General features: G+C 41.7%; 1 protein-coding gene across 2 annotated transcripts; it reads left to right on the forward strand.

Annotated features, from left to right (window-relative positions):
- The first annotated feature begins 550 nt into the window (after positions 1-550).
- Positions 551-20,199, forward strand: cramp1 (cramped chromatin regulator homolog 1). Of its 2 annotated transcripts, none has more exons than XM_036589752.1 (20): positions 551-656; positions 2,758-3,098; positions 5,260-5,462; positions 5,846-5,999; positions 6,514-6,597; positions 6,718-6,766; positions 6,898-6,983; positions 7,342-7,465; positions 7,930-8,011; positions 8,276-9,121; positions 9,282-9,447; positions 9,582-9,748; positions 10,317-10,388; positions 10,588-10,669; positions 10,848-10,955; positions 11,091-11,251; positions 11,506-11,695; positions 11,999-12,163; positions 16,464-16,609; positions 18,856-20,199. In XM_036589752.1, the coding sequence occupies exons 2-20, from the start codon at positions 2,759-2,761 to the stop codon at positions 18,973-18,975; spliced, it is 3,345 nt and encodes a 1,114-aa protein (XP_036445645.1). In that variant the 5' UTR covers positions 551-656; position 2,758; the 3' UTR covers positions 18,976-20,199. The 2 variants fall into 2 exon arrangements, with proteins under 2 accessions (XP_036445645.1, XP_036445644.1); XM_036589751.1 differs by lacking the exon at positions 551-656 and adding an exon at positions 1,973-2,334.
- The last annotated feature ends 283 nt before the right edge of the window (positions 20,200-20,482 follow it).

Genomic DNA, 20,482 nt, shown 5'->3' on the forward strand with positions numbered 1-20,482 from the left:
CATAAATAAATATTTCAAGCATTATCCTCTTGATTCTATTGATCCTAGCTATATTCTACATATAGCCTTTTTTCTCTCTTAATTGGGGGTGGACCACTGCAAGCAACAGATCCGTAAATATCAGGCACTGCACGTTAATACGTGCAGTGCCTGATATTATACTGTTAAAAGTATAAAAGTAAACGTTTCCCATTTAAATGCCAAATAAACCTTCTCCAGTTAAAATAATGTTTAATATTCAGCATGAAATATAGTTTAATTATTTGCTGGTAAACCGAAAACGAGCTTGAATGTTACACGATTCTGGATCGTGATTGGACCAAACGACTCAAACGCTGTTAGACACTTAATTGTTATTGGACCAAATCATAACTTTGCTGTCCGGATCTGAATTGTGATTGGACCAAATCATCCGTTCGCTGTGGGATTCTGTAATGTGATTGGGCCGACCACGCCTCGTCCGTTGCGTACCTGCAACGTGTTCAATGTGACCAATCAGTGCGCTTGCTTTGAGAGGCAGTGGGCGTGGTCACAACACGAGGGAAAACAACACAGGAAGGTTTGACAGTGTCAGCAGTGCGGCTAACGGTTAGCTCTGCTCTTCGTCTAATGTGGATGAGTGTTCAGCTCGCTTAAGCTGTTAGACGCCTCACAAGGTAAAGTACTGATATTTTACAGGAGCTGTTTTGTAGTCGTCTTTGACGTAGTCACGTTAACATCCGAAGCGTAGGTGGCTTTTTATCCCGAGTGTGGTTGCCCGCTTTAACGTTAGCTGCCTAGCTTCGTAGCTAAGCTAGCTAGCCAGCCGTTCTGTTTTGGTTTGAGTTACATCAGTTTAACGGCACTTGTTGCATGTTATATTATCGCTATAGAAAGAAACGGTTGTACTTCACCGGTGCTCGAACAAAATACGGATGTTTTATTTTAGGAAGCAAAGCTTTTAGCTAGCCAACGACAGGAATTACATACCAGCGTTCAGAAGCAAGCGAAGTCACACTTAACAGCACGTTGTTGATCATTTGTCTAATTTGTCTCGAGTAATCAAAGACCAGCAATGAGAACCTAATGGGTCTTTATGGTGTTTTTCACATAGCTGGCTTAAATTCACGCAATGTTCTTGACCATCTGTCTTATTTCCACAAACCTGTCATGTTTCTAAAGTAGTGTGATTTAACCGCATAATGAGATACAGAAAGAAATACAGTGAGCTGTCTTCGGTCTGGATCCTTCTCGCTCTCTCAAACATTGACATTGTCTGTGGTCACTGAGCTTAGCAGCTGTCGATATTTATGGTGTACAGCTGTGGTCAGCCTGGCACTCACTCTACTAAAACAGTAGCATGTCAAGACACGGATTAAATATTGTTTTACACCAAAGGCTGAGATATTATCAGTGCAGTTACTTCGTTGTTACGAAAACGGTGATCCCCCACGCTATGTCCTTGCTCTTGTAATAAAGAACATGATAATTGCATATATACACTTTTATTCCCTTTAATCATATATGAATATATCTAAAAGGGTCCAGTGCTTTTTGGGGCTTAGCCTGAGAGAGGGAGAGAGAGAGAAAGGCACACCCTAATTGGCGCAGACTACCAACCTGCTAGCAAATGTTGTCCTGAAAACAGATTAAGAAGAGATGATTCTTATTCGGGACCAGGCCAGGATTGATGATTGCCATTGTTACAGCTACAGTAATCAAAGCGCCCTGGGATCAGTTATGCTTTTAGGATGTGTAAAGTGACCTAGAACACCCACTCTTACTAAAGGAGTGTAGCACAACATCAACTAAACTCTCTTGTGTATTGCAGTGATAACTAAACGCGGGCTTTCCTTTACCTTTTCTATGCATTGTTTGATGAATTTGTGATCTTTGATGTCACTGAGCAAATGTGAATTTGTAAAAACAAAAACACCATCAGTTAAGTTATGATGACGTAGTTCCAGCAAAGTCCAGACTCAGGAGTGAGTGAGTGAGTAAGGACTGTGCGTCCGCTTAAAGCGCGGAGCAAGTTCAAAATATGACGATCGGTCAGCCTTCGTGGTAGCTCGTTTAATTTGTTTTAATCGTGAACGTGTTTACTGTGGACGCTGAAAGCACCGAGGTCTTGAGCTGGGCTTGCTGGTGTTTCTCTGAGAGTCGAGCTAACAACGGTCGAGCCGCAGCTCAGTCAGTTCGAGTAGCAGCAGCGAGGAGGAGAAGGACGAGCCTAAGCTGACTCTCATTCTCGGGCTTTGAATATGTTTAAATCGGTCGAGTGCTGGGCTCCAAAATCTTCAGACTCATGGTGAAGAGAAAGAAGATAGCGTCCGCTGCCGAAGAGCTGGAAAACGGGTAACGGTCGCTCCAAAAACTACCACTTTTTAAAAAATAAACATTAGAGGTCGAATGCGCGAGAGCGTTTTTCGTCGTCGTCGTCTGTCGTTTGTGCTGGGCGCTAAAGTGCGGGGAGCGTTTCGCCTTCGATGTCGGATTAAACAAAGCAAAAACTCTCAACTCGAGTTCGGCTAAAGCTGGGGGAGAGTGGGAAGTGAATTTGGTCGAAATATTGTAGTTTTGGTCGAAGTCGTGAGGGTGGAGAGGGATATTTTTTCGACGCGGTTTTGTTGGGACGTTGTGAGGGGATTTGAAACAAACAGCGGCGGCCATGTTGAGTTGGAGTGAACGAACGTCGCCTTTCTAAGTTGCTCGCGTTTTGTTTTTTGGTTTTCTGGGTGTGAAAGCTCGTAAAAATGTGCTTTGTTTGTGTCTCGACAGCATGACAGTGGGCCATGGGGCTGCCTCGGGAGCCGACGGAGCCAGCAAAGCGGCCAGAAAGCTTGAGGGCGGCGAGGACGAGGAGAGCGCCGCCGCCGAGCAGCCGAGCACAAAGAGGGACGGAGAGGAGGAAACGCTTCTGCCGTCCGCCGCCGTCCGACCCGGTTCGACTCCCTCTCTTTCTTCCTCGTCCTCGTCGCCGAACCCAAGCCTTGGTTCGCCCCCGCACGGCCAGGACCAGCACCATTTTCTCCGCTCCAGCGTACGACCTCCGAGCAAGCGGATACGGAAAGAGCTCGCTGCCCCGGCCGTAAACGGTCACAGCGGCGCGAGAGCCAGAGGTTAGTCGCCCCTCACCTGGAGCACGAAAACTTGGGCTCCGCTTCATATTTTGTCTCTTGGATTTTATCGGTATCAAAAAACGCTAGTGGCTGGACTATGTAAACAGAGAAGATCAGTTGATGGAAAGCAGGGAACTTCTAAAGCGAGAAGGATGCTGCTGCTTTCATTTGATTTGTCAACAGCACACTGAGCCACAGTACTGATAAGGTGGAGGCGGCAGATTGTTTGACAGTTGACATCTGAATTACTTTTTGGTCTCATTTCCAAAGTCACAAACTCATGTTGGTGTAGAAAAATTCGCAGATTGTTGCATGTGAGGAATCTCTTTTGAACTGAGTGTAGAGTCTGCTGAGCAACAGTGATTAAACACCATGTCTTGGCAGCATGTAAATGTGTGGTGTTGCAAGGATGCTGAGTTGCATGTTGCAGTTTAGATCGGATTGATCTTTAAACGCTTGCCTAGTTATGTTTAGTTCGGGAAAATTGGCACGTGTGCTCTAACCGATGGTTTTGGAGTTTTTTTAATGCATAGTGCAATTAAGATTATAGTACAGTCGTTTTGTGTGTCTGACAGTAGAGGCAGAGTTGGTGGGGGAGCTGGTTGTTGTTGGCTTCTTTTTCTCCCCACGTGTTGTTTTTGGATCAGTGTATTGAGCAGCAGGTCTGGAACACCTCCGAATGACTGCGCACACACTTCCTGATGCATTTGTATGGACACACTGCCAACATATACTTAAATTCATATGGCACACTAAAGGAAAAAAGGAAATTATTCACTAACACACTGTCCCGTTTTTCATTCGTTGACTTGTCCTTTTTTTTCCCTCTCTCAAATTGGACATCGTGCATGTTAATGTATTTTACAGAATCAGTTGTAGTATTGCACAGATACTGTATCAGTATCGGTGATCGAGAATATCGATACCATTGTGCTTAACTGAAGTCAACATCATCAACATGTCAGCCTGTACAACCTGTAGTAAAAATGCGCGTTACAAAATCTGTAATGCCAGTATGCCAGAGTGATTGCGAGACCAGCAAGGATTGAAAATTTACATGAAATTTAATTATTTATTTAAAGGGTAGTTAAATTGTTTTTCAAAATTTGCACAAATTATCACCATTTTATATATACAAACCCAGAAGACATGTAGGTTTAATGCACGTTTTGGATAGTACATAGAATGTAGACATTCCTGGTTCCTATTATTACCACTGTATTACCACTGTATTTTTCTCTAGAACAGAGCGTTGAACATTAAAAATCTCTGAATGCCTTTATATCTCATCAATTAAATTATGCAGAAATTTTAAAAAATCGGTGGAATTCCCCTTTAAAGATAAACGATGCCAAGGTGCACAGTGACTTGTAGCTCTGAAACCATTCAAATAAGTTATCCAAACAGTAAATGCCATTGATTCAAACGTAGTATGTTTTATTTGTGACGATGGACACTGTTTTACCAAAATAAAATATGGTGTAAATAAAAGGATTTATAGCAATCTATCAAGAACTCAGGATCGGTTTTGGGAAATACTTGAGGATCAGGTATCGTTATCAGTAATGAAAGGGGGGGGGGTGGAGTGGTATCACTGCATTTCCAGTCAGTAGGAAGCAGTGTTTCATTTTTTTAGGGAAGCACAGGAATACTCCACAACTATTGTACTGTGGCTGTAGAGTAGAGCTCATATAATTTGTAGGATGGCTAGGTGCTAAATTTTGTCAAAAGCTGATAGGCGATTATCTTGTAAGTCCTATGCTGTTGTTTTATACTGTCTAATATGTCCTGTTTTTGTACGTGTTGCTGTGTTTGTACATGTTTGTGTGTGCACACTAGAACTATTCTGAGTAAGGCATGTACCATGTAAACACCTTTTCTCCCCATAATAGTTTTCCAGTTATATTACCATGAATAATAAGCAAGGCATGTTTACTCTTGGCTAGAGCTTGTGACTTCTCTCTTTTCTCCTCTTATTTTTAGTTAGAATAAACACGTTCCGTCTATAGCAGGTGGAAACTTTTTCATTATTTCTGGTCTGTTCATCCACTAAAGTCCAGATGTTTTGGTATGAGCTTACAGCTGTGTGGTGTGAAGCTGTAAAGGACTTCCTGGTTTACCTCTCTGGTCTTCTTGCACCCTTTTCTCTTGTCTGCCCTAGGTGGTGATGCAGTCCCTGCTGTATCTACAACAGGCCACACAGGCTCTGGTGCAGGCTCTGGGGCTGGAGGGACCTCTCGGTCGACTCCTAGGAACCAGGGACCGGTGGAGAAAGATGAGGCGGGGAACCAGAAGCGTGCACGGAGACAGTGGGAGTCCTGGAGCACTGAGGACAAAAACAGTTTCTTTGAAGGACTTTATGAGGTAATTTTGTTTTTCTTGGATATTTGTAAGGTTCACATTTGCTAAAGCCTTTTAGCATTTACCTTGAATTACTCATTGCGGCAAGTGCGTCACTGAAAATAGTTGGAAAGTCGCTGTCCACCCACTTGACAAATTCTGGTATTTCTCCTTTTTTTTTGCATCATATTTTTGGCGTAACCCTCTACAAAGAATTTAAAGCGGATAATAGAAAGCTTTTATTTTTTTTTGTCAGGGTGCAGGAGGTAGTATGGTTTTCTGTACTGACCAGAGTGACAATGTTATTATCAGTTTTTAGATTGTGACTATGATGTTGCATCACACTTTTTTCCCCACAGAAAACTGAGTTATAGACATTGGTCACTCCTTTTCTCTGCCTCTCTCAGCATGGGAAGGACTTTGAGGCCATTCAGAATAACATTGCTCTGAAGTATAAGAAGAAAGGGAAGCCTGCCAGTATGGTGAAGAACAAGGAGCAGGTTCGCCACTTCTATTACAGGACCTGGCACAAAATCTCCAAACACATTGATTTTAATAACGGTAAGACACAAAGATTTGTGTTAACTGTGGTTTTCATGGATTGTAGTGGTACTGGGTGTAGTTTGACATGTGGATGTTATTGAAAAGGAAAAGATGGCTAAACACAGGAAATAAGTTGCAAAAGATTAAAAATATATATAAAAATTATATGCAGGGTGTGATGCTTTTAAATCCAGTGTGATTTGACCTGTGTTGCATGATTGTGACCTTGTGTGCTGTGATGCATCCTGGGGATGATGTTACGGTGGCCGACTGGACCCTATATACAGTACAATGAAAAATATTTACAATGAAAAACATGCTGCAAATTAATGAAGATTGTCACTTTGATGAAAATGTTTTCTGAGTTTTGCAGAGCATCTGTGAATTTGCAGCATGCTTTATTACTTTGCAGGGCATTTGTGAAATGCAGCTTGTATGTTGCGATTTTGTTAAATGTTTTCTGCGTTAGTCTTCTTGGCCACCGTATGATGTTCATGGTCATGCCATTTTTCTCTTTTTCTGTTTTACTCAGCGTATTCTCGTGTGCTGAAGAAGTCCTCCCAGGAGCTTTATGGCCTCATATGCTATGCTGAGCTCAGGAAGAAGGTTGGAGGCTGTAAGTAGTGTCTGCCTTGTTAGGTCAAGGGGAGGGGACTTTGTTTTTTTTAATGGTTGCATCATGAAGAAACATGCTTAATGGTTCTCCCTCTCTCTGTCTGTTTTCTGTTTTTCTCAGTAATGGATGACAAGAATGTTGCCAAACTGAATGAGCTGATACAGCAAGGGTAAGTGTATGTTCTTGTGTATGAGAGAGAGAGATTGTGTTTGCATTATTCACAAAAGTACTGTGCAGTATGTACTTGGGTTGTGTTGCAGCTGGATGAACCTGTAACCCGGTGTGTTTTTGTGGTTTCAGGGCCACTACGGTTCGCTCTAAAGGCAGGAACCTTAGGATCAAAGCCCCCATGTGTCGTGCACTGAAGAAACTCTGTGACCCAGATGGTGTGTATCTGTGTGTGAGAATGTATGTGTGCGTGGTCGACTGAGAAACATAAGTGAGATGGGAGTTTGTGAGAGACACTCTTGGAATGAAGGTCCAGAGAAACAGAAAGTGGGTCTAGTTCTGGATAGGGACATAGTGGATGTCTGTAGAGGCTTTGGCACCCCTCCAGTGTGTAGGTAGGGTGAATACTGTGTTTCTATGGTTACAGGCTGTGTGGCTGATTGGAAAGTGGGAGGAGATGCAGATTGAGGCCATGGACAAAATAGAGGAACAGCGAGTTTAATAGTCTTTGTACATGTCTGTCCCTCTAGTTTCCTATTCTGCTTATTTTCCCCTGTCCTCTATTCCCTTTCTCAGGAGTGAGTGATGAGGAGGACCAGAAGCCTGTTAGGTTGCCACTGAAGGTTGCTGTGGAGTTGCAGCCACGTAGTAACCACTCTTGGACTAGGGTTCAGAGTTTGGCTCATAATCCTCGTCTCAGGTGAGTCTCGCCTGTCTCACACAGCTGCGTTCACCATAACTGGTGCATGTCAACTTCAAAATTCATCTTGGATCTAATTGCTACTGGATATCTGTTTGTTATCCCAGTGCCTACCTTTTGCTTGCCAATACAGTGGCATTTTTAAGTGTTATTGGGCAACGTTGGCAGTAGTGGGATTGGACCAGGTTGAATCCACCAAGCTCCCTGTCAGAAGCTTCTTTTAAACTGTAAAGAACAAGTGTATTAGTTTTGTACAGCCATCCAACAACTCCTGAGTGTTCACTTTTTTTATTTTGTGCACTTTTAATCTGTCTCCAACATAGGGAATTCATTCTTATGTATACTTCTACTTAGACCAATATGCTTAAACAACATGAAACATCAGAGAAACAGACTGAAATTAAGTGATGCAAAGTCAAGTGATTCTCTGTTTTAGCAAATGATGTCTGATATGTTTGTTTTAGGATGGTAGTCGAGTTGCATAGGAAGGTGTCCAGTCTCATTGAGTTCCTGAAACAAAAGTGGGCCATTCAGGACCAGCGAATTGTATCCTTTTAATACAGATGTGTCTGTTGTGCGTCTCTGTGAGTGAGAAACCTCATTGTTCAGTGTCCTTCAAAATGTGTAGAGCAGTCCAGCGGAACGAGATTGAGGTTGCTCTTCTTTGTGTAGTGTTTCTTGTTTCCTTTTTTTGGTGCATGTTACAGGAATTTGACAGGTCAGTTTTTTTTTGTCAGCTATAACATACACATTTCCATGTGCCATATCCATATTTGTTATGGTTTCTGCCCTTAACCATAATGTGTGTAGCTTAAGAGCTTGGCAGAGCGGGAGGCTCTAGAGGGTGTAGCCCCGCCTGGCGAGTCTGAGGATTTATTCCTGTACCCAGCAGAGAGCAGCACCATCATTGCGTTGCCAGGTGTTGCTCGTGTTGTTCACTCCAAGGCCTCCTGCACAGTACACTGGCAAGAAAGTGGGCGTGGCCGCCCAGGTGTCAGAGACCTGCCAGCTGCCCATATCCTAGGCATTCAGCCTGTTCGAGGAACAGGGAAACAAGGCAAGGGTGGCTCAGGAGGCATAGACTCAAAAAAAGTTGATGGACAAGCTCCTGAGGGTTCTGATGGCAGTATCTCAACTCCTGGGACAGAGAACAATTTCAGCTCTGCCCAAAACACTAACGTTCTTACTCCTGTTACTCTGTCATCATCTTCCTCCCCTTGCCCAGTACAGGAGGGTAGTGGGGCATTGACTGTCGATCCAACAGGGACATCTCAGACGCAGACATGCTCTAGTGGGAGAGCTAAAGAAACTGTCAGTCAAAGAGAATCCATCCTGACAGACCACAGCAAAGAGGAGCCTGGACCGGGAGGTGGGGCCACAACAGATGGAGCTCCACCTCCTCCCGAGTCCGCAGGCCGAGTTGAGGAGGCAGCTGGGACTGGACGCTCCCCGCAGCAGATTCGCGAGGAGGGCTGGAGCTCACAGGGCTCTGAGAATGTAACGCTAGCCGAACTCTACCTCATGCTGGGCAAGCCAGGTAAACTGCAGCTGGAATATGAGTGGCAACCCAAGCCCCGCCCCACAGTCCTGTCCACCACTCATCGCATGCTTCGCTGTCTCCTCAGGCTTGTCTCGTCAGAGGTCAATCCCAAACCTGTGAGTTGCCTTGTATTTCAGAAAAATCAAAGAGCAATTGCTGATAATTTTTAGCTTAATTTTGAAAATGAACATAACCTAGAAAACCTAGTAACCTAACATTATGTGAGGTACCCTGATTTTCTTTCTTCTCTGTGCCTTTTTGCTCTTACTTTCTCAGGCTCCAGATGTGTGTTCAGTCGGGACATCTCCAGTGAAGCCGGGGCAGGAGGAGCAGTCTCTGACTCCTCCAGGCAAAGCTCAGGCTGGGGGGACTCGCAGCCCCAGCTGTGGCCGCCAGCAACACACAGCACGCTCAAAAATCCTGCCTAATGCAGCCAGCACAGGTACATAACATGTTTCCTTATGTCCTTAGTCCACGTACTAGACATCCAACTTATTGACAAGGGTTATACAATCCAGGTCAGGTGCGGTTATCTTGGTAATGCGCTAGACAAATTCAATACATATTTCTCCACAGGTGGACGTAATCTGCCACGTTCTCTGTTGGTTTCCGGAGGTGACACTGATGGGGGTGTGTTCGCTGTTCCGACAACCCTTCCACCCAATAGCTCCCGGCACTTACGTATGTTTTCTCCCAATAAGGAGGCAGAGCTAGCCTTCCGCCAGCAGCTGGACTCAATCAGTGTAAGTGGGTGCCTAATTTAGAATTCAGGCCAGTCAAAAATTGGTTTAGCTCCAGCTTATCTCAAACACAGAAGTGAATGCCACCAAATTCCAGTAAACCAGATTACATTTGAGTATAAACGTCCTAACTGTATATTACACTTTTTTTATGTGAATTGTGAGGGGATGGAAATTAAACTTGATTACTGTAATGCTGAGTGGACAATACACAACTTTCCAAATCTCTGGCTGCTCTTCTCACAACATTGATCATTTATTTACATCCTGTTGAATGGAACCATTTACACTACATGAACAGTCGCCATGGGTGTATGCAGTGGTTTGACGCCGATCTGGGTGGGTTCTCGAAGATTGAAAAATTTGTCTGCATCCGGAAAACTGGGGATAATATGTAGTTTAGGTGAAACTTAGAATTGTTGGCAGTTCACCATTGCATTAAATTTGTTTTGCCATCAGGACTTCTATGTTTTTGGGTTCTTGGATTACAACTGCACTAAGAAAAATAAATAAATTTCTATTCCTATCTTGATGAAATTACTATTTAATTTTCTTATGTTTGTCTTTTTAGTCAGATATTTTCCTACCCAAGCAAAGAAAGGTGGGCAGGGGACGTCCACTGAGGAAGCCGCTCGTTGTACAGGTGAGACAAGCACATATGGAGAGAAGTTAAAGGGTGGAAAAAGACCTAGACACAAGGAAAGAATGGAAAGGATATTTTTATTTTTTATGAATGCTGAAGGATTATTGCTGTCACTGTTGACTGTGACTACATCTTAGACTACAGTTTTCGGTTGCCATCTACAAACATTAATGGGATCTATTCTGTGTTTGCCCTGCAGAGAACTTTGCTGCCTCGAACAACAGGAGACACCTCCCAACATGTGTGCTCCTTCTCCATTCTCTCTAATTCTTCAGCTACTGGTAACATACATGTTCACACCCTGTTAGCTGTATGACTTAGCTCTCAGTGTATCAAGCCAAAACATACGTTTTCAAGTTCAGTTTTCATTGTCTTTTTTTTTATTATTTATTTATTTATTTATTTTATTTTACTTTTTTTTACTTTTGTCATATGTTCTTGTCTATCTTTCTCCTTTAGGCACGGGTTCTTTTCGGCCAATCCAAACCCGGCTCCCATCGACCCGTCCCCTTCCTCTCAAACCTGCGTCCACTACAATAAATCCCACTTCTACCAGTCATCTGTCCAGTAAGATTGCTGTCAAATCAATAATCCAAGACCTGTTTGCTGATTTAATTTTTTACAAATCACCTTCTAAACTTGCTTCAGCTGCCCCTGTTTTGCTATTATTAGTAAAATCTTTTGTCTGTAATTGTGCTTCAGGTGCGATTGACCTGGCAGCAAAGTCTGCAGGCATTATCCCAGGAAGTCCCTGTCGAGAGGTGGAGGGCCCTGCTCTAGAGACCCGCCTCAAGGGGCCTGAGGACACCACGCCAACCGTGCCTGATGCACCTGAACCTGAGCTGCTCCAGCAGGAGCCAGAGGTGAGAAAGAAAGAGTAATTACTTATAGAACTGTGTTAAACACTTGTAAAATAAGTTTTTTGTAGACAAAAAATTACTTGTAGTTGGCAGCCATGTCCATAAAAATCCATAATATCAATGTAGTAGACAAGAGTATATGGCAAGTATTTAAATAATTAAATAAATGTGACAAAATCTAAGATGAACACAGAAATGAGCTTCCTTTTTGCCTTGATTTTTATTTTCCCTTTCTTGCTGCTTTTTTTTTTTGTTAGGGTGCCTTGCAAAACGGTGTTTCTCCACCGTCTCCAGAGGGTGGTGACTCCCTTTTGGCACCTCCCAGTGTTGCTTCCCTATTGGACATTTCTCTGCCTGGTCCTCCAGACGAATCCCTCCCCTCTGGAGAGCCCCACACTCATATTAGTGACTCCATTATTGAGCTTGCCATCAATTCTGCTCACTATGGTAGGTGTGGGTAAATCTACTACTGGTATTGAAATGTGGATCTAAACTCTAAAGTCCAATCCTAGATTTTGTATTAACTGGTAATCTGTAGAACTGTTAATGTAACTAGTTGGCAATGTAGAAACCACATTTAATCCCTGAGTAAAGAGAAGATACACAATGTATAATACCTAAACCTCAAAAGCTGTGGTGTCAGTAACTCTGTGTTACTTTTCCTACTAGATGTGATTCAGTTGCCATAGCCCAGCTTCTATTTTAATGTTTGATATTTTTTCCATGATTTGCCCTCCTTATCTTTCTTAGGTGATGGATCATCTCTTTCTCCTCCAAAACTCAATGGAAGTGACCGGTCCAAACTCCTCCCCTCACCCAGTGACAGTCCCGCCCACAGCTGGATGCCGTCTCCTACGCATGACCCTCAGTGGTACCCCAGTGACTCCAGCGACTCAACTTTGGGCTGCCTGCTCTGTGAGTACCATACACTCACTCAAAATTTAACCTTAAAAAAATCTATGTTGGATAATAAGTTGTTAAGTATTTGTATGTATTGCTGTTATGCCCAGGAAACTACTAAAATGACTTAAGAACATCCCTAAACCTCAACACTCATTAAGAATGTAAAGATTTATGAATATGCACGACTAGGGACAGTGGACCAAGAACAGTTTAGCTAACTGTTAAACACAAAAAAGCAGGTTCGCTGTCTCAGATTTGAGTCTTTGTTCTCTAAATTTAAACTTGCGTCAGTGAAGCATCAGTGAGCCTTTGTCAAACCTCTGCTGTGGTGTACGTGAAGCTGTAGCATGCTAAGCCACTGCTAACTGCTACTAGGACAGCTCTGTACACCATATTTGACAATCTATTTACAAACCCATTTCCAAAAACGTTGGGACGCTGTGCATAATGTAAATAAAATCAGAATGCAATGATGCAAATACAAATAATTTAAACCCTATATTTAATTGAAAATAATTCAAAGACAGCATATCAAATGTAAAAACTAAGAAATTTTATTGGTTTTTGAGAAATATTTGCCCATTTTAAATTTGATGTCAGCAAGATGTTTCAAAAACTTGATATGGGGCAACAAAAGACTGGTAAGGTTGTGCAATGATAAACATACATCTGGTGGAACATCTCGCAACTAATTAGGTTAATCGGTAACAGGTCAGTAGCATAATTGGGTGTAAAAAGAGCATTCCAGAGAGTCTTTCAGAAGTAAAGATTGGGAGGGTTTTCCACTCTGTGAAAAACTGTGCAGGCAAATTGTGCAACAATTGAAGAAAAGCATTTTTCAGCATTAATTAGCAAAGAACTTGGAGATTTCATAATCTACGTCTCATCATCCACGGAGGAAATTCAGAGAATCCAGATAAATCTCTGTATGCGAGGGACAAGGCCAAAAAACAATATTGGCTGACTGGGATCTTCAGGTTCTCAGGCAGTACTGTATTAAAAACAGACAAGATTCTGTAGTGGAAAAATCACTGCATGGACTTGGGATAACTTTCAAAAACCATTGTCTGTAAACACAGGTCGTCGTTGCTAAGGAGAGGTATTAAGAACCAGTACTAAATTGGTACCAGTTCCTGACTGGACAGTGCCAAAATATTGCTCCGACAAATGGTGCTGCTTGCGGTGGTGTTGTAATGTTAAATCATTCTACATAGCAGGCAATGTCAAATAGTCTCTGCTTGTTTGGATCATCAGGAGGCGTGTGACGAAAGCTTTCGCATGCCTCTGACTATCTTAAGTATTTCGAATGCTGAGCAACATTCTGTGCTCTTTGCTCATGGCTGAAAAGGTAAGATGCTCAAAAGTGATGTTCGGGAACTCCCCAAGAAACTCTGTGGAGTCAGGGGTCTGGTCCATAACTTAAACTTTTTATTCCAACTCAACAAATCAGCATGTAGAGACAGGAAAACAAACAGCCCGTAGCTAGAGGCTAAAAACAAAGTGCCCGCTAGCTTTTCTTTCGTCCCCCAAACTCCACCACCAAACCCGTATTCAGGCTCTTCATCCTAAAGCTTTTGCTGAAAGTAAAACTAAGGCAGCCAAAACTAAACATTTCTTTCCCAACTGAACAACTTGCACCACAGTGTAGCTACACGATGATATGTAAAGATGTAAACACCAGCAACCTAATGAAACACTTACAAATACAATATTCTGAAACGGTGCAGCGTGTTTGCTTTAGCAAAGCGGCTGCTGCACCTACGTTCTCAGTGCAGCCTCCCGTTATTGTGACGAATTGTGCTACTTTACCTGCTGTCTTACTGTAGCACATATTTATAGGTTGTTCCTTACGTAAAATTCTAGGTAGGATATTTTGATAGCTTAGATCACCTTACAAAAAATGCTACCAGCATTAAAATTATGAAACTGAAGTCAGTTTCCTGTCCACTAGCATCTTGTTTGAATTTTCCCATTCCACCTTAAATGGTGCAGCAGCTATATGCTCATGCCTCAGGCGCTATAGTAATACCTGCTGCACCATTTAAGGTGGAATGGGAAAATTCAAACAAGAAGCTGGCAGATAGGAAACCAACTTCAGCCTCATATTATAACTACAGGTAGGATGGTTTGATTCTCTAGTCTAAATGTCCTTATCAGGACATGTTTCCAGCGTTGGAATAATTAGGATACGTTGGTAATCTAAATCAGCTTATTGTGGGGGAAGCAGTAGCATTAAGATGAGTCTGTATTAAGCTAAAATTTAGTAGCTAGCATGGCATAAATTTTCACATATAATTTGTTTAGAAGGACCTTACTGAGTTCTGTTAATGTGAACCTGAAAAGGAACCAACTGCAAATGACCTCAGTTCTTTTTGTATTCATAATGTAAGTGAACTGTAAAGAGGTTTTCTTTCTGGTCCTTTGAGATATCCGACCAGTTCTTGTTCAGACCATAACTCCATTAGAACTCAGACCCCTTTCACACGGTGTGCACTGTGCTTGCAAAGTGGGCACCGTTCTCTGATAAATCTGACCTTTCAGGTGTTGAGAGGAACTACCAGACCCGCCTGCTGTGCTGCTATTGACCACACTGAAATGATTGGCCAAAGCGCATCGCGCAATATTAGAAAAATGACCCTGCGTGTGTGCCGCGGTGTGTTCCATTTTCGGCTGCGCTCCTCACTGAGCTCTACGCAGTGAAAATCCGAGTCAGCGGTGAATTTTCATTCATTCAGAGTTCGGTGTGAAAGCAGCTTAAAATTGTCTTGTGTGCCCAGCTTGAGCCTTTAACGCCTTTATACTTGGTCTGTTTTTACCTGCTAAACTGCTGGAACACTGTGGCTGTGTGTACAGTGAGCCTCGAGGTTTTCACTATAAAGCAAAGCAAAAGCGGACTGGGGCCATTTTGTTTTCACAATGAACAAATCAGTCGAACCACAGAACTAACTACAAACTAGTTTTTGGGGCCATTTATAGGGGTCCGAGTTCGTTTGGTATGTTCACATATGCAAAAGAAATCATGACTCAGCAGAAAATGGCACAAGTGTGAAAACGTCCTTAGTGTGAGCTGTTTTAACAACCAGGGGTAACTGATTGTGTATTGCTTGTGGTTGTTAATATTTTCAGGTGTATGGAGATGACCACAGCCTTTTCACATCTTTTCATGACATGAGAGAGTAGCATCAATAAGAGTATCAACATATATTGGTATCGATAAGCAGTATCGGTATCGATAAAATCCTAATGATACCCATCCATAGTCGCTGCATCCACAAATGGAAGTTAAAACTCTGCCATGCAAAGAAGAAACCATATATAACAGGATCCAGAAAGGCCACCGCCATGATGGTATGGGGGTGCATTAGTGCACATGGCATGGGTGACTTGTACATCTGTGAAGGCACCATTAATGCTGAACAATATATACAGGTCCTGGAGCAACATGTGCTGCCATCCAGACGACGTCTTCTTCAGGGAGACAATACCAAACCATATTCTGCATATATTACAACAGCATGGCTCTGTAGTAGAAGAGTCCAGGCGCTGAAATGGCCTGCCTGCAGTCCTGACCTGTCGCCTTACCGCATTATGAAAAAGAAAAATACAACAAAGGAGAGTCCAAACTGTTGAGCAGCTAAAATCCTATATCAAGCAAGAATGGTAAATCGTCTTACTTTCAAAACTACAGCAATTGTGCTCCTCTGTTACTAAATGCTTACAGAGTGTTGTTAAAGGAAGAGGTGATGCAAAGTAGTGGTAAATATGTACCTCTCCCAGCTTTTTGACACATGTTGCTGGCATCACATTCTAAATGGGCATTTCCAATTAAATATAGGGTTTAAATGATTTGCACATCATTGCAGTGTGTTTTTATTTACATTTTATTTCATATTTTGGAAACATGGATGTAGATGTGTAATATAAATTTGACACTGTCATAAATTTAAATACCGCAAACAGTTTTCTGTTTCAGCTAACAGTAAAGTCTAAACATCTCAAACGTTAAATTAGCTACATTAGCACAGTCTTGTAATGAATTGTTTTTTCTTTAAACCAGAACTACTGAGAACGTCCATGTTTTCATTGTAACACATTTGACACGAATGACAATCGTAGTAAGCCATTAAGGAGGAGTTAAAAAAAAATGCATTTTGAGTGCAGTGTTCAAGTTGTTCATTGTGTTTATGTTGTATGCTCTCTTCCCTCTTGTTTTTGTGCAACAGCACAATTGGTCATGTGATATGAACGGAAGCTCTACAATTATACAAACTCATAAACTGATCAGTCTTCTGCCTGTTTTTCCTCACTGCAGCGAGCCTGGTGTCTCCTGATAAGACTCGTAGGACTGTCCTCCCCCCTGTAGAGCCCTCCAGTGGTACAGCCTTGCTTGGGCCCAGCCTGCTGGACAGCAACTCCCATGATTCTTTTCAGGCTCGTGGGCTGCCTGACGTAGTGGAGGTAAGAGCCTGCCTCAGCTGTCACTCTAATAAGAGACTGTCTTACATTGTGATTGTTTAATGTGAACAGTGTGTCATTTTTTAGCCAAAAATGTGTGAATAATGTTGATAGGACAGAAATTCCCCAGCAGGTAAATGTGACAGTATTTGGTTTTTAAGCTTTGCTTCATTTGCCTTCGAAGCCAGCAGCAAGATCAATTTTGAGGTGTACAGAAGTTCACCAAGACGCCTCACCTTGCAGCAGAAAAAATAACTCAAAAATCAGCCAGGGCTGAACCCTGTTGAGCAGCGTTTACTATAGCGAAAACACCAATAACTGTTTGTTTGAGCCTGCCTTGGCCTACGGCACCTAGTTGTAAGTCCAAATCTGTCTCGAGCCCAACTTATACAGTCATCACTCAAAGTGCCAAATAAAATTTGATATTTCTAATAACAGCAGCTTATAAATTACTTCGTAGCAGCAACAATGACATTATTAGATCATGGATTTTAAAATATAATAAAAATAATAATAATAATAATAATAATATGATAAAGTAAAATAACAATCTGTCTAAAATTAAGTTTAAGTTCTGTTTTAACAAATTCATTCATCAAGCAGTGCTTTTGAACAAGATTCCAAAAGTTTTAGTCTGGATGAGGCTTGTCACACCATGCCCTGTAATCACTCTGTACACTGCTTATACAGCAAGGTGTTACCAAAACTGTACTCTCCAGATGTATTTTAGTATGGGCTATCGTTGACCTTGTGGACACCGTAAGTGGGTGACTCCTAGGAGAGTAACGGTACGTGTATTTGTCCCGAACAGTCACAGTACAGACATTATGGTTTGGTACATGCAGTCGTATAATACTCAAATACTCAGTATGTGCAAAGATTGATGAACGTAATGCAGAATTAAATTTCACATGTGCTAGTTCCACCACCACACCTTAAGCTGTAAGCCATTAGCAAGTTGGCAGCAGTGGCAGCATTGTAACTCTTGATCCACGATCAGCTCTGAGGCTGATTGGTTCATCTGTTTAAACAGTGAAGTGAATAAAAAGAGAGGGGATTAAAAAAACACAATTAACAAATGAAACGAGACTTATCTCTATCCACAACTTGTAGTGTTTGTGTGCCTGTGAAGAGATTTGGCACAAAGCCTTACAAATTTTTCTGTTTTCTCTGCTCCTAACTTGAAAATCAGGACTGATAATGAACTGTCACTGCATGACTTAGTTAATGGTAGTGACTGTGTCTGTGAAGTGCAAATGACCCACTCTACAGGCTGTAGCAGCTACCTCAGGTGGGACTTTACAAAACCAGACGAAACAGTCTATAACTTGCACTACTGTCTGTTCAAAATAAATGACAAAAAACCTAGCCTTTTGGGTGTTTTTGTTGCTTTTTTCCTTGTTGTATGGAACTTGTACCGAACCATGATGTCCAAACTGTGGTGTGAACCGAGCCATGACTTTTGTGTATCATTACACCCCTAATGACTCCTGGTTAAAATAATCAAATAATGAAAGTGGAAAAGAAGAATAAGGTGGGGAGAACATCTAAAGCTAGGGAAAATGAAGGGTAAAGTCTTTGTTTGTCTTCCCCCCCCACCCCCTTCCCTCCTCCACCCCGGTCGTTTTCTGTGTAACCCAATTCCTAAGATACAAATGTCAATCATAGTGGTTTTATGTGAAATGCTTTGTATTAGAGAAACTTGCTGAGTTAGAATTGTTTACTGCGCTGATGACAAGAACCAGACATTTAAAGCATTAAATGCCCCTAAAAGCTGCCTCACAGAAAGCTATTTATTTGTATGGTAATAAAAACTGTACCTGATAACTTAGACATTGTTTTACAGCAGTTTTGAGATTTAGTTGAGATTTGAGGGGTTTTGTGTTTTCAGTTTTACCCATTTTACCATTATCAGCATTTAAGACTCAGACATGTGTAGGTTTGTTTTGGATAGTAAATAAATAAATATTTGTGTTGAAGACATCAGTAAGTTTACTACAAGGCACCATTTCACATCAAACAGCTCTGAATGAGCACTGGCATCTCAGTGACTGAATTATGCCAAAAGTGTAATTCTCCTTCAGAATTGAAAGGTAAATGTAAAATTAGAACTGAAAGTGAGCCTGACACGTTTGGAAAATGATGTCCAAACCAGACGTGAGAAGTCAGGTCTCTTCAGGTTCAGACAAATATTTAAAGTTCTAGTCTGCATAACTGTATATTTTATTTGTTTATTTGTTTTGGGCCAGATGGATACTCAGCTTGCCTGCATGATGAGTGAGAGCAGCGTTGACTACATTGCCCGCTTCAATGACCTCGCCCAAGAATTATCTGTCTCCGAAGCAAGTCTGCCTCCTCCAGGGGTTTGAGATGAAGAGGGTGAGGGGTTCTGTCCCTGCTTCACCTTTCCCACAGCTCGGGGTTGATGTGCTTGGATGGAGCTCCACACTATTAGTTCCAGAAACACAATGTGTGGGACAGTGCTGTAGAAGAATTCCAATTCCTCCAGTTAGAGTGTGTGTATGTGCGCGCGTGTGTATGTGCGCGCACATATGCGTGTGTGTGTTTGAGCGTTTGAGCTTGTTGTAAGTGCAATAAAGACTGCCATGATCCTCAAGAGCTTTCAGGATCAAATGTGTGCGCACCCATCGTTTCGTGGCTGCGGTCTTGAGAGCCACACTCCATACACTTTTTAAACAAATTTGTTTACAAAGCAACCTCATGTACAGAAAACGAAGATCCGCCATATCTGAACAAATATTGCCTCCTGTAGATTTCTTTCCTTTCTCTTATGTCTGTCTCACTTTGTTGTTTGTCAGATGCATCTGTCTGTATAAAGAGCCAAGGATGCTTTTCTGTGTTTGTCTTTGTGATTTTGTTCCTTTTTGGAAGATACTTCCTTGATTATCCTTCGCAAAATCCTGAAAAAGCCATAAGTGTGCATGTGTAAATGTGTGTATGTACAGTACACGTCCTCCATATACAGTCTGTTGTATGTTTGTTTGTTTCTTTTTAATACTCACTGGCTTCATAGTCCAATTGGCTTTATCTAATTCAATATTGATTATCTGATGACACTGCTAGAAGGGTTATTATTTATTTATTGTGGGAAATGCAAGAAGTAATTGAAAATTTCACCAACACTAAAAGAAAAACAACTAAGCGAAAGTCCATTTTTATATACTACCCTAAGACTTGTTATAGTTATCAAATAACTAAATGCCCTTTGGTTTGATGGTTAGTACTCACAGCACTAAGTTGTTATTGTCTGCTTTTGAAGCCAGTAACTGGATGGTTTGAATGGTCATTGACACGCTCTTGTGTCCCCTGTCTCTGATAGAATGAATGTGTAATGTTTGTTTCTGATGTAAATAGATCATAAAAAATTCCAGTATTCACTGCGCTTTTTATAACATACTGTAAATTATTTGGATTATTTATTAATTTACATGTTTCAACAGTGATTTTTTTTTTACTTCCAAGGCATCTCCTTTCTGATGATTTAAAGATCCCTGCATTTGTTAAAAAAGGGGTTTTACTTCACCATGTAAAAAAAGAAATAGAGAGTTTCAAACCTGGTTCTCAGTGTCCGTCCCTGTTTGTTCATTGACAGCTAAGACAAGAAAATTAGTCTCTGGCTGTCTGTGGCTTTTTTTGGTCTCATTTCCAAGTATTCTTTATTAATGTAATATTATTATTCCAGGCACAAAACACTATGATTATTATTGTTATTATTATCTTTTGTATTTTATTTATTTATATTTTTAAACAAAGGCACCCTAAGGCCGCGTCAGACAGGACCACGACGTTACACGTCTATGTTATAGTCTGAAACCCCTCAGCATTGAGCTGTAGCTTGGATTACTGAGCACTTAG

The sequence above is a fragment of the Colossoma macropomum genome, unplaced genomic scaffold, assembly GCF_904425465.1.
Source record: "Colossoma macropomum unplaced genomic scaffold, Colossoma_macropomum, whole genome shotgun sequence".
NCBI classification, from domain to species: domain Eukaryota; kingdom Metazoa; phylum Chordata; class Actinopteri; order Characiformes; family Serrasalmidae; genus Colossoma; species Colossoma macropomum.

Excerpts from the sequence above, each read along its gene's own strand:
- cramp1 (XM_036589751.1), top strand. The coding sequence starts at position 2,285 with ATGGTGAAGAGAAAGAAGATAGCGTCCGCTGCCGAAGAGCTGGAAAAC. Across the intron at positions 6,767-6,897 it reads AATGAGCTGATACAGCAAGG|GGCCACTACGGTTCGCTCTA; the intron begins GTAAGTGTATGT and ends TTGTGGTTTCAG. Across the intron at positions 16,610-18,855 it reads GGCTGCCTGACGTAGTGGAG|ATGGATACTCAGCTTGCCTG; the intron begins GTAAGAGCCTGC and ends GTTTTGGGCCAG.